Source organism: Dicentrarchus labrax, unplaced genomic scaffold, assembly GCF_905237075.1.
Source record: "Dicentrarchus labrax unplaced genomic scaffold, dlabrax2021, whole genome shotgun sequence".
Taxonomy (NCBI): domain Eukaryota; kingdom Metazoa; phylum Chordata; class Actinopteri; family Moronidae; genus Dicentrarchus; species Dicentrarchus labrax.
Window position 1 is genome coordinate 16,957,443 of NW_026136719.1, and position 14,112 is coordinate 16,971,554.

Below are 14,112 nucleotides of genomic sequence, written 5' to 3' on the forward strand. Positions count from 1 at the left end.
GAACAAGCCCCTTCAGCAGTGAAATGTCTTGTGGAAGTCAGAAGATAAATGTCTGCTGATCATAACATCTGACTCCAGACAGTGCTTTAACTTCCTGTATTGTTAGACCCTAACTGGAAGCGTGGGTCCATAAGAAAGACTTCAAGGCCAAACATCGCATGTGTGACGCAACAATGATCACAAACACTAAAGCCATTCTCTGAGATACAATAGAAATCCCTCCTCCAACACACACACACACACACACACACACACACACGCCTGTGGGCTAAAACGGAAAAAGTTCAAGTCCATATATCTTTTCATTACACGGGCTCTGTACACACATTATGTGTGATGTATTTTTTAGGTATTTAGCCATGATTCAGTGGGAGGAATTTATTAGAGTAATCTTTTAACATACTCTAATTTACACATAGCAAGCTTTTTAATGTCTCGTAAAATTCTCACATGCTCTTTTGGAGTTCTGGCCTCACATGTACATGGGTGTTCCTCCCATATATATACACACCGGAAACAACTCTATTCAGTCCTCATTTAGACAAGAAAAGCAGGGACATAAAAAAACAAGAAAGCCTACAATTAAAAGCAGTTCATTCATTTCAAAGCCTGAAAGTTCCTGAACTCTAGACGGATAGAGGCAAGAAACATTTGCCATACATAAAGCTTGTATTTTCTAACCATGACCGCACTGCTTAGGGTTTTTATTCTTTGCTATATGTGCTTTTATTTAAACGGAAGGTATTTTAGTCTGATATTGAACTGGTTAAGAAATCAGAAGTACATATTTCTTGTGAACAGACTTGTATCAGCTTTTATTGGTACTCAAATACAAAACTACTGCTATAGAACACAAATCTAATCATCAGCTGCAATATCTACAAATTCATTCACCAAGTCACTGTATTTCAGTGACCTAATTTCCATCCAAATTATGTTGAAAATTCAGAAAATCAGCAAAACAAAAATGTGAATTAATGTGTAATTTCTATCCAATGTTATTATGTGAATATTAGGAGTTGAGCCACAGCAAAAGAAGAGGATGCAACGTGATGGAGGAGCATTACAGTCTCCTTACGCTTCACGCAAATCACATGTTTTTGTCTCTCCGGTGAGTGGAGTGAAAGCTTCAGTGGACATTGAAGTCACACTCTTCATGTACGTCATGATTTATTTGTTACGTCTGTTTCCACTGCACTTTGCTTTCATTGATACACCAACTCTTCCACGTCAGCCAAGCGTAAAAACCCTTTCTGCAATATTTCAACTTTTCTTCAAATTCCTGGCAGTTTTTTATGCGCAAACTGAAAATGCACATAAGGACAGGTAGATGTAAAACACACTTACTATGACCTACACTCAGGGTTTAAAAATCCAGCTACGGCAAAATTAAGTTCTCTACATAATGCATTGTGCAACTATAATTAACAGCTCTTTAAAAATCCATTTTTTCTCTGGACACCAAAAGAAATCAATACTTAACTTCAAATGACCTTATTGAGCTGGATAAAAGGCTTTATTGCAGGGGCTGGGTCAGGAGCGGTTGAGCTAATGTGTTAGTTGAACAGTGGGGGATTAAAGGTGAGGTGTTCTCTCAAAATCTTACAAGACATCACAAAGCAGCAGGTCACTAACCTGAGCTTTCCTGGAGACACTGAGAGGATTACAGCAGCCAACCTCTGCTGAACTGTGCCTTTATTCAGATGGGGCTGAGGAGGCAAAGACAGCCTCTTTATCACTCAGCAGGTCCAGCCCATTCTATTTCCTCTCTCCCCGCTCTACGCCTCTCAAACGAGGCCAGAGCTGAAACCCGCTAGTCCCAACTCTGTGCAATATACTCACAGGGGACCAATTTGCACAGGCAGCCCTTGTCTGAATCACTCTATCAATTAGGAGCCACTGTGTTTATCATCACATACATTATTGTAGAGGCTGGCCTGGTCATTGTGTTGAGGTGTGCCTCTCAGGAGAGGGAAAGGGATGAAATAAATGACCAGGGAGTGAAGACACAGTTGGACAGGCTGCTGGACTAATCTGAAAGGACGGCTGTAATTATGAGTCTCCCGAGGAACTGGCTGTGTGGCAAGTCCAATGTGTGAACACGGCGCTAACAGTCAGGAAGGTGCACCCCCCCCCCTTTCTCCACAACAAAGTAAGACACTGAGTCAAATCAATATTTTCAATCTCTCAGGATCAATTCAGCATCTGAGGACAAAGGAAGTCATGTTGGCTGCGACCAGTACATATAAATGAAAAGTCAAACTTTGTGGTTTGATGGGCTCGTGTCTCGCATTCTTTTGTAATCACGGGCACAAGCTGAGGGCGTCTTGAGTGAAAGTTCATATTGAATCCAAGTTCCGAAAGGAGGCAAGGTCTCAAACAGTTAATGGAAATTCTCCTGATCGTCACAACATAATAAACATGCACTTACCATTACATTATAATGATAAAAATAGTATTGGTTATACATGATATTAGGGTCAGACTATAACACATCATTAGAGTATGATAATTTTATCGCTGTGGCTTGTGTCTTCCTTTGTTTCCAGGGATGCTGTTTAGTGTTGAGAGACCTTTCTCTATTCCATAAACAGCAAAGGAAGAGATGACTGTCCCTGCTAGCACTGGAGTGTAGTCCCTGCGAGAGAATAACACTGGCATTCAGATTCCATTCATATGTTGATTATACAAAATGGTTCCATCAGTATGAGATGATCTCATCAGAATAAAAGTGTTTCATCAATGGAATATGATGTAATCAGCGTCAAACAGATGAGTTCTTCAAGAGAGCACAAAAGTGACACTGCATCTTTAAGAAGCCCAGAGTCTCCCTGTGTTTTAGTCAAACAAAACCAGCCAATTGGGAGCGTGCAACCTGAAACCAGAAGCCCGCCTCAGAGGGCCTCACACAGACCTCAGAGCAGGGACACACCCCGTGTACTCCTGATTCAGGCAGGCAGAGAGCCACAGCCTGCTATCCAACCCTTCAGTGCAAACACTTCCACACAGACTGACTGAAAGTCACAAACACAGACACACAGATCATTTTGGCTTCTTTCCAAGGCAGTCCTGGAAATGCATGCAGTAAAAAAAAAAAAATCTACTAGACTACATTTCTTAAATACTGAAACATAGTCAAAAATGTTAATTTTTGCAACACATTTGCATTCAGTAGCGTTTTTAGGGTGATAAGGTACACCATTTGATCAAGGAAGCAATTTCCACAATCTCTGCCTCTGAAAATCAACTCTTTTGTACTCAAATCCATCCCCAGTAACATCTCATCACAGCCTGGTCAGCATCAGTACTGTGTACACCTTGAGCCCCTCTATCACCACTGTTCACAATGAGCAGCCCTGTGAGGCGTGAACCCTCGACAACATGAGTCTGTGGGCAGGAAACTGGAATCTCACACACAACTCACAACATGTTATGCTTGGTCACCACAACAGGGGCATGAGTATGAGCTAAAATCTGCCCTCTGAACAGACTGGCATGAAATAATATGCACTTCAAAATCAATTCTGCTGCTCAGCAACAGGGGAGCTCTAAATGTAGATCCATTTTGGGTCTGAGTCTCATTAATTGCACATTCTCAGAGACATAGAAACACACATGGGTCATAAGCTAAAGATTCAAAGGAATTGAATCAAACAAAACAAGTATGGTGAAATCAAGTAGATCTCAAATCATCTTTTACCTGGATGTTTCTTTTACTGGGCATTTAAAACCATGTGTGCAACTCCTTTGCAGTGCAAAACAACAGGTGCAGAAGGACTGTCAGCTAAAGGTTTGTTTCGAGGGACATGACGAGATCACATAAAAAAAACATATACTATTTTAATCACACAGCTGTTGGATTTGCCTTTGAACCCTGAATAATGCATCCGTCTAAATTAAAGAGTGTTTCACGCCACTGGAGAGACAGTAGGACAAACACATACACCTTTCATACTTCATGTATGATGCTCTCTAGTGAACACGCTTTCAAATGACGTGGACCATTCATATGAGACCGCTGTCACTGGTTAATCCCTACAAGTCTTCCACTGTAGTTTCCATACACGTCAATGTTAAACAGCAGTACAGTAGATTTACCTTACATAAAATCAGTTTCAATTTCTGTTTAGTTTCTATCTCTCACATGCTCTCTCACTCACAGCCTCTTTTTTACTTTCTCTTTTTATTTTTTGGATAAGTCAGGTATTCGGTTACATAAATACAGCATTAACATCAGTAACAACTGAAATTCCTGTCCGCAATAGAAACACCTGTTGAATAAAGCAGTGTCTGACATATGTTCCACCCTGTTCAGGAGAAGAGTCACAAAACCGGATCAATTTGTGCTTGTTGACCCATTCGAGGCAATCATAGGCTCGTGTTTGATCCTTGTCACTGTGTCAGGTTGAAGGAAGTCATCTCCATAGCGACCCACAATGAATAAATAACCAGTTTGTCACAACCCTAAAATCTTGAATCCTAATTCAAAATGACTTCTTCCTTCCCTCATCATACCTGCATCAATACTATTACACTTTCGACAGTTACTTCTTTTGAGGAAGACATAAAATAATTAGACTTTTTTCACTACCATGTGTGTGAAAACACGGTAGTCTTACACTGACAATGGCAGGGGAACAAATGAGGGATTATTCTGAAGGTGTGTGATGCCTCTCCTGCAATGAAGTTCCTCACACTCCATTCTGAGTGAATGTAGGTGACTCGGGGAGCCTGAGCTGATCCCAGAATTCCTCATTATCTGCCCAGCAGGGAGGATCAGGTCTGCTCGCTCTGTCTCAGAGCATGCTCGGCCCGATGAGACGAGCCCCAGAGGAGCACAGTGCTGGGCCATCGGGGGCAAGCCAGGTCTGCTCATTATATCTAACTCATCCTTGGCATCTCTGCAAACCAAGTGCCACTTAGTTCCCACAGGAGGGGTCTGGGCTGGATCACTGACGAGATGGCAGAGCAAACAGCAGAGTGGTAATAGGAAAAGCTTTACATCAAAAGACACGTGTGGACAGAGGCATAGTGTCCAGCAGTTCACCTACATGGTGAATATTAGAAGATAAAGGGGTATTTCACTTTTTTGGTGACGGCGTCTCTTATTTTGAGGATAAATATGTGCAATTAATGGTTTGATTGCTGATTCTGTTGAATCAAAGTCACATTTACACCAGCAGACACAATGACACAGGTATCAAAAAGTACCGTAACATTCTCATCAGAGGTGAATATGTCTCTGCTATAAGCATTTGAAAAGACTTTCAAATACAAATTGTTGCCTTGCATCTTCAGCAGAAACAACAAGAAAAAACACTACATGGGTGTGGTACCTACAAGTAGAGTACGTATTTACATATTTATTTGTGAGTAGATGGAATAAAAATCAGTTCTTCCCTTTTTTTTCAACAGTAACTGAGAAAAATTCACCAATGTCATTTAGCTTGTGGGGCAAGTGCAAATACATAACTCAATGAATAAACATACAATTTGAGTGAAGCGTGTTGTTTCATTTATCAACTCTATTTCTGGGATAAATGAATGCAGCCTAGCACAGCAGGTGAATTATGCAAGTGCAGAGTCTTAGGCCTTTGGCTAGGGGCCAGTGCCCTCTATTTCCCTTTACTTTTTAAAAATATTCTCAGAAGTAAACTCCGGGGCCATGGCAAGTGCCGGGTGATGCAGTCTATGCAGATGTGGTGGCTTCCATTGCCTAAGAGAATGGGCACAGTGCCAGCCCACAGTGGTCTCAGCACATCCGAAACACTTCAGGTAAACACCACAATAGGCTAAGAAGCAGAAATTAGAAATTGTTTTGTACCGCAACACAGTTGCTATAGAGACTGTTGCTAATTAACTGCACTCTTCCCCAGGATAACAAAGGGCTTAAGGGCACTCGGGGCGGCTCCTCTTGTGATGAGCTCTGTGTATGGAACACTATGCCATCCCCAGGGTCTCTCAACTACAAAATACCTGTCTCCTTGTAGCCAACTTTCATCTCAGATGCCACGAGAGGTTTTGTGTGGTGTCTGTCTGTGGCTGTTAAACCCTATGGAACTGGATTACAGCGACATATCAGCCTCACCATGGTTGGCTGAACCCTTCCCCTCTTAAAAGACAAATCACTGGATGTTTTAGACAAATCAATCTTTTGTAGCAGCATGGAGGACCACTTCATGGTTACTTATCATCTCTGATGGCATTCCAAGCAGTTAGCAGGGAGCACTGCACAAATATGAGGCATCTTAGAAAGAATACACATTCACATGTCAAAGAGAGCATCTTTGTTTTTATGGCGGCCATGCAGCCAAGGTTTGGATTTCATTCAATATTTTTCCATTCGAGTTCTCTAAATAATAAAGCTGCCTTTATACATTTGACAGTTTTTTCCATTTCTTACAACAACACATCTTAGACTCCTGCATCCCATAGTGAACAGGATAGGTGTGAGATTTATATTGGTTCACCTGTCAGACATTGTGTCTCAGATGAAGCCAAATACTACTGAACTGAGCATCAAATGCAAACATCATGAATGCCTCACACAACAACATTTATTCTGTAATTAGAAACTGAATGCCGATTCCTAATGACAATATTTTCACACGTTTGATCAATGGCCGGCTGCAGTGAGAATGGGGAAGAAAAGATAAATTTTTCAGCCTTAGGTATTTTAGGTTTGAAAAGGAAAAAAAACAAACCATTTGCATTGAACAATATGATATTGTCCTGCAGATAGCATGCATGAAGAAGTGTTTCCTTACTTTGGAGATATGAGTCAAAAGCAATCAGGAAGCATTTTGTAAGATTTGCTCACAAAAACTGTAAATATGTCAAAGGATTAAGGGGGAAAGTAACTGAGGCACATTCCAAACATTCCTCAAAAGATTCACAACACTGAGTTTGTTTTTAACACTGAGCTAATCAAACTGGCCACTCCTTACAGCTAGGCCTTATTGTCTAAGATTTATGGGATATGGCTACAAAACATTTCTAACTTCAGAGTGAATGTAGGCATCAGCACTGTCCTGCTATATTTGTCTTGATGCCTGGTAATGCCATGTCACCATTTATAGTGCTAAACGGACTATGTGATACACAAACACCGTAGTAAGCCATAACACCATTCGAAATTAATTTCATTGTTCCTGATCTAATTTGTTTTACGCTCTAAAAATAGACTAAGTCAATATATTCAAAATAAAATGTGGCTTCTTTTTTCTTCTAGAAAAGACTCATGGCACCTTTTAATGCCTTCCTAGCTTTGGGGGATTGTCACAGTTTGTGGCATGATGGGATTGGCACCGGGATGCAGCAACAGTTGCAGAGTTGAACAACGAGACCCAGAAAAAGCATCCATACATCAGACCGATTCCAATCTGTCTTCTGTTACAATAGGTCCCAACAAACTCTGATATGTTACAAGAGCGAGAGGACTGCATCCATAATTCCACCCTTAATCTGAAAACAAAAGATCAAAACATGAACCTCCCCCGCCTTTCTACACCTCTTTCCGCAGACAGCAGCTGAACAGAGGCAGTCAACAATATTGTCATAATTTTGCAACATGAAACCATGCACTAGGTCTCCCAAATGTATCTTTTCAGTTTGCACACTGGAAGATGAAAGAAAATCATTTTACTATTGTGCCAAACAGTTCTGACTCAGTAATGGTAGGAAAGACAGCCCAATGATTCTGCTACTGGTGAGACAATGTGTAACCAGATACAGAGCACATCTGGCAGGACGAAGCTCTATTCAACACTACGGTTGTCTCTTCAGCAGATTTTAAGGTAGATTCAAGACCATAAAAACAAAACCTTTCTTTGGGTTTGTTATTGGGGTTTTGAATCTATCTTTAGCTACAATCTTTTTTAGATTCCAGAGGAAGAAAACTTAAACGCACTTAGCACTGCTCATTTATAACTCTAGAAAAACTGAATTGTCATGCTTTAATCCACGGCAGAGAGACAGCTTCTCTGGCAGCCTCGCTCTGTGTGGGGACAAGGGAATTGGAGGAAGAGACAGTGGGGAGGGTCCGGTTGTCTGAGCCCACATCTTTGTAGTGGCAGCTGAGGGGTTTCACTACAACTCCTAGAATTTACATTTTGTTTGGCCGGAGGGGTCACATGACAGCTGCAAGCGAATGCTCTGAGGAGCTTTCTGCTTTCACTTGACACTGACAGGCTGTGAGACGGTCCAACACCACAGAGAGAAAATATTCCCTCTTTCCATGACATCACCCAGCCAGGAATGGGGGAAATGGAGGGAGGAGAGGAGGCACAGCTGGTGGCAGCCGCAGTACCATCTGCTACTGACTAATAGTTCATGCTGCTTTACTTATAAACTTGCACTTCTGTGAACCAGAGTAGGGCCTGTATGGTCACCATCAGAGTACATCACTGATAAATCTGAGATGGACAGTCTTATAATATTACATTACTCCGCAGGGCCATGTATTCATGCATTTTTTCCTCTTTAAAAGGGACTGTTGTCTGTTCAATAGATACAGTTAATCCATATACACTTAAGTAAAAAAAATGACAGGTTGTGGTCTTAAGGGGATTTATGTGCTAGTCACTTTCTTGGCTGGGTGCAGATACTTCCTGGAGGCGAATAAATAGTCCCACAGACAAACCCCTGAAAAACTTTTTGATTGATTGACATTGACATTTGTATGGATTAAACACATTAAATATAACGTGTTAATCGGTGAGCTTTAGAGACACTGGTAGGCAACTTTAGTTACCTTTAGATAGAGGCATGTTAGCCATTTCCCCCTGCTTCTAGTCTTCATGCTAAGCTAAGCTAAGCTAGTCAGCTGCTACCTGACTCCATCTTATATTTACCATACAGACACGAGAGTGGAATCAATATTCACATCTATCTGTCTGCAAGTAAGTAAATCAGCATATTCCCCCAAATTTCAAACTATACATTTCAGCTCCTTCAGTTCCCACACATACATGCATAAAACTCACACATACACACATCTGTACTCACCATACATCTTTCCCTCATCAGAGAGGATGATCTTCCTGCGTCCACAAGGAGGATAGATGGCCAGGGCCTCCTGGAAGCTCTGTTCAATATCAGGGCTCCACACCCCTTCGGCATCATTGTCTACAGGCTTGTCTGCCGAGTCGCTCATCCTCTCCATGTCCTCGGCAGGGCTCTCGCTGCCGCTCCAGCTGCTGGGATCAATCGTGGCGGTTGGGCTCTCCAAGCTGAAGCCTGGAGCAGACTAGGGAGACACCTGGAATTCCCAAATAAACAAACACAAACAAACGGTCAATCTCCACAACAGAGCAGCGGACATCTGCTTCCAAAAAAACAACACAGTACACAGTGTTAGTTGAGAGCACAATATGGAGAGGAAGTAGCCAAACAAGCTTGGCCAAGAATTTTGTTGCTTTACAATGGATGTTATGGGTTTAAACAATTGAACATTTTCATGGACTTGTGGCACTTTCTTCTTATTAAATGACAGGGGAAACATTACATTTAAAACTCAGATCAGATAAACGTGTCCACAAAACACTACACAGGTTAAATAAAGGAGAGATTACAAGGTGGTCCACTGATTTCTTTCATTTATAGGGTATACTCATGGGATGGCTCAATGTTTGTATTTTGAAATACACTTTGTACCCTCATTCAGCACATGTGCAGTCTCTTTTAGCTTTATATACTACAAGCTGTAACACATCAGAATTGTCACCCTAGTGCTAGTTTGATTCCTGGAGTGATAAATTTGGGCAGTAAAATGAGACAGCAGCTTCAGTAACACCACTGCGGAGATGCCCTTGAGCAAAGGAACTCCCAAGGTGTGGTGTTACAGTAGTGAATAAATGAAATAAAATGAATAGAAAAAAAGGCATTGTATCTACTCATCTGTAGAGCTCACATGACCAGTCAGCCATAGCGTCACACTATGACGGCATATACGGCACAAAGACAAGTCGAGCCACACAGAGAAGCCAGAGGGTTTTTTTTTTTTTTTTTTTAGAAGCAAAAGGCTGCAGACGTGTAGGCATCCCAAGAAAACTACCGTTTGCAGACTACTGCGTAGAACCAACCCCCTTTGTGCATCTTACTGAGCTGCTCACACAGCTGGAGAAAGTCTCATCTCACCAGCAACTATTGACAAGACCAACATGCTCCAGGGTGAATCTGCAGCTAATAAACTGGGGACTGCATCATTATGCGGTGACAGCATCTGGAGTAGAATGCATTGCATGTCCAGTAACATTAAAACACCAGACAATCCCACATATTCTGAGAAATGACTATTACACAATACAACTTCATGAATGTACAGATGTGACTAATCATGGCATTTTACTGGGAACCAGCGAAGCATGTGTGTGGTAAAATGAGATTCAGCAGTGTTGCGGTCAGTGGCCACTGTGTGGCCTTTATGAAATGAAAGCATTCTGCACACATAGTGGCATTAGCAGCCACAGAGTTTGACCCAGGACCTCAAGAAACTTTGACAGAGTTTACTGAGGTGGTATGCAATGACAACAAGGTCACTTATCATATAGAGGCTCAGTCTATACTTGTATGACAGCAGAGGTGTGCTGGCTTAAGCCCCAAAACACACACAGCCAGCAGACATGCATGTGGCTCCGTTTGTGAGTGAATGTTATAAAAAGCTTGCTCCAAGGCACAACAACTGAACACAAAAGCATGGAAGAATACAATGAAGGCATGTCTTCTGATGGGCAGGTTCTCGGAACCAGTTCCCTGAGAGAATAGGCAAAGCAACAAGTGGATAAGACATCTATGAGTTGAGTATCTATGAGTATAGTTCTCACTTGACTGAAAGAGGAAATTCTCCGACAGGCTCGAGACTCATTTCAGCTGCATTTTCCAGCTGTCTATACTATAACTGCTTCACTCATACTGTGCAACCTGAAGAGTTATTTTTCTATGTTTTTCCTTAAACATAATAAGTATATTATTTTTTACTGTGCTGTGAGCTCTATCAAACATTTCTGGGTGCACAACAGTACTGTGGCTTAACAAATCCAGTGTACACACTGATGGAGGACATTCAGTAACACTGTACTGTATGTTAGAGCAACTTTTAATCTACAGTCTAGTTCAAGACCAAACACAGAAACGGATTGGACTACAGAAAACCTCAGAGTTTGGGTCAACTGTCAAATTGTTACTGTCTTTACCCTTAATTCACAATGAAAAACACTGCTATGTTTTACTTCCTTTACTAATAATTCATTGAGGTTTCTCTCTTTTCCTAATCTTTCCCCTCTTTCCAGACAACTGCTTCCTCCCTGAGCAAGATCCTATTCAAGCAGCACAAGCTGTCAGGAAGTGGGAATAGTAGCATATGTTTCTTCCAGCATGTCAGTTCATGAGGGGGAAAGGGGGGATGGGAGCAAGCTGTTGGGGGAAAAAAACTCCCAGAGAGCAGAGAGCTTTTACTGAATTCCGTTTTTGTGTGCTGACTGCTGACACTGCAGAACGAACTCACAAACTGATGAGGGAGGGGGAAAAAATTCCCATTTCAACCACTAAAAGGCTGGGACTCTTTCTAGTTTTGCTCCTCTCATCCCAACCAAATGATGAACTGTGCTCATAATCACTTCCAGCTTACATTTCCATTGCAAGATGGGGTTCTAAACCAAATATTTGTTTCTATCATCATCAAGTCCAAACACTGAATTACAGGAGGTATTTTCAAAAGCTTTAGTAATGTTAAAATGGAATGACTTTGCACAGATATGTTTCTCTGGAGTTGCTGCCAGTAGGTTTCAATAAAGCTTTATAATGTCAACTCTACTAAAACCTTCCTTAAAAAAATCTTTATCAAATCATGCCAAGGAAAATCAAATATTATAGATAAACTATAAGTCTGGTATTTGTTCTGTATGTCCTTCTAAACCTCTAAAATACCTATTTTTCTAAGACCACTGATTACCTGTTTTCATACATTATGTTAAAGTTGATAAAGTGATACTTTGAGCAGTCTTTAGTGACTTTGTGGCCCTGTCCATCACACCGGATTGATTCTTACACACTGATGTTTCCCTCCTCTGCAGGTGCTTTCCTCCAACGTCACAACAGGAAATGAACACTGTTACAGTAACATGCAATGAATTATTAAAACCCAACTCCACCTACTATCCTATCTGGCAAGTCACTCATGTAAGATCAGCATAAATATTAAATAACTACAGCTGAATAATGTGCTCCCCTAAATTCAGATTTTTTGTTCAAGCAACGGCATAACCCGATGTATTGCCTTATCGATTATTTGTCCCAATGCTACGTGCAGACGTGTTGGAAAGTATCTAAAGAGGGAAGAAAAGAAGAATCTTGAAGTAGCTAGATCACCGAGCATGACTAAAACCACTCTGTTCAGATAAACATTAATACGTCTCTTCTACAAAAATGACCCCATAAATAATGTTTCTCCAGAGGGCTTTTCTCTAATATGAGATCAAATGTGTCTTCAGGATGCTGATCATTATCTGAGGGAATATGAAACAAGTCAACCGAAACAAACAACACAAACAACACAACAATCCTGATAGTGGTTCAAGTGCTCCTGATAGGACCTCAATGCAAGGCATGTTAACAATCCCTAAGACCCAATGGGGATTCAAGCTATCCTGATAAATTTCAAGTTTCACTAACAAGTGAAACCATAAAAGTTAGGCCAACAAGCCACACAGATTCACTTTTGCATTTTGGCCACTGCCCAGATGTGTGTCGCACCTTGCATTCATCCATTCCTTCAAGTCACTGTTTGAAGTTACAGACTTAATTCAACCTTTGCTCGGTGGCTGCAAATAACACGTTTGGAGAATAACAATATATATGAACATGAATAAAACATGGGTGCAGACTAATGCAACAATTTACCCATAAAATAATTTATGGAAGGATTTAAGCATTACTTGTTAAAAAATCATATGATTATACATTATTAGCAACATAATGAGAACATGGGTTCATACAGAAAGTTTAGCTTGATGTGTTAACATTAGATTATTTCTTTATTATGATTTCAAATATGAATATGGATCCAAGGATTGTCTTTGTTGGGCAGATCTGTGGAATTATCATCCCAACCTTTTTTATTTATCCAACTCTTGTTTCTAGATGCTGCACTGTCAAAAGTACACCAACGTTAAATGTCAAATTATTACGAATATAATATAGGATGTGGCAAAGTAACGAAAGAGGAAATGAGTGTTTGAATTGAAGGAAGAAAAGGATGTGGGGTATGGTTATTCGTGTGTACACAGTTAAGAGTGCATACTTTTTCTGTAAACAGAAAAACCAATGTATTTATCTCATAAACCACTAACCCGTTTTTCTGTGACTTGTCATGTCAAATGAAGATGGGGATTGTTGACTATCTCTTCGTTCAAACACAGATGAAACAATGAAAGTCCTCCCCATCCGTTCTTTGCACCCACTGATGGATGCCTTTGCTGTGCGCAACATGTGAATAACCGGAGTTGTCAACCAAGATGGTTTCTAGTGCTGTAGAATCTGTGGACTAATTATGTCCGTCAAAAGAAGGTATGAATGTCACCCATAGAAACACTTGTGGCTTACAGATAATTGCATACTTCTGTCTTTGCAGGGCATACACCATAGAAATGGTCTTATTTGTGAAATGCGGGGTGGAGATGGCCTGCAATGCAATAAGTGAATGTGGTAGCTAAGCAGAGTAGTAGCTGTGACATGGCATTATGGGAAATTACACTTACCGTGAGATTACATAAACCACTCACCAAGCTGGAATCCAGCTCCTTAAATTAAGAGAACCCATTTCACCCATCAGACAGAGCAAGGTAATGAAATAGCAGATGAGAGGTCTCAAATGTAATTTTCCATGTGGAGTTCTTTTGTGCCGTTATCTCAGAGGGTGCAATAATGATTCTGTGAATGACTTTTGTGCACCCCATAATGGCCCACAGTAGTTAAGGCCACAGTGTGTAAAACTATAATTACCATGTGATTTCAAAACTCAACATTTTCAGCATGTTGTAAAGACATATCCTGGCCTTTGCATAATTATAACAGCAATGTCAAAAGTATTCCATTTGGAGCAACGCGTAACCAAGT

General features: G+C 40.9%; 1 protein-coding gene across 4 annotated transcripts in view; it reads right to left on the minus strand.

Moving 5' to 3' along the window:
- Nucleotides 1-14,112, minus strand: part of tead1b (TEA domain family member 1b) — a 47,057-nt gene that overhangs the window by 24,770 nt on the left and 8,175 nt on the right. For all 4 annotated transcript variants that reach the window (XM_051379215.1, XM_051379214.1, XM_051379213.1 and 1 more), the window contains exon 3: nt 9,007-9,259. In XM_051379215.1, coding sequence (XP_051235175.1) covers nt 9,007-9,163 — 157 coding nt within the window. In that variant the 5' untranslated portion in view covers nt 9,164-9,259. The remainder of the gene's footprint in view (nt 1-9,006; nt 9,260-14,112) is intronic.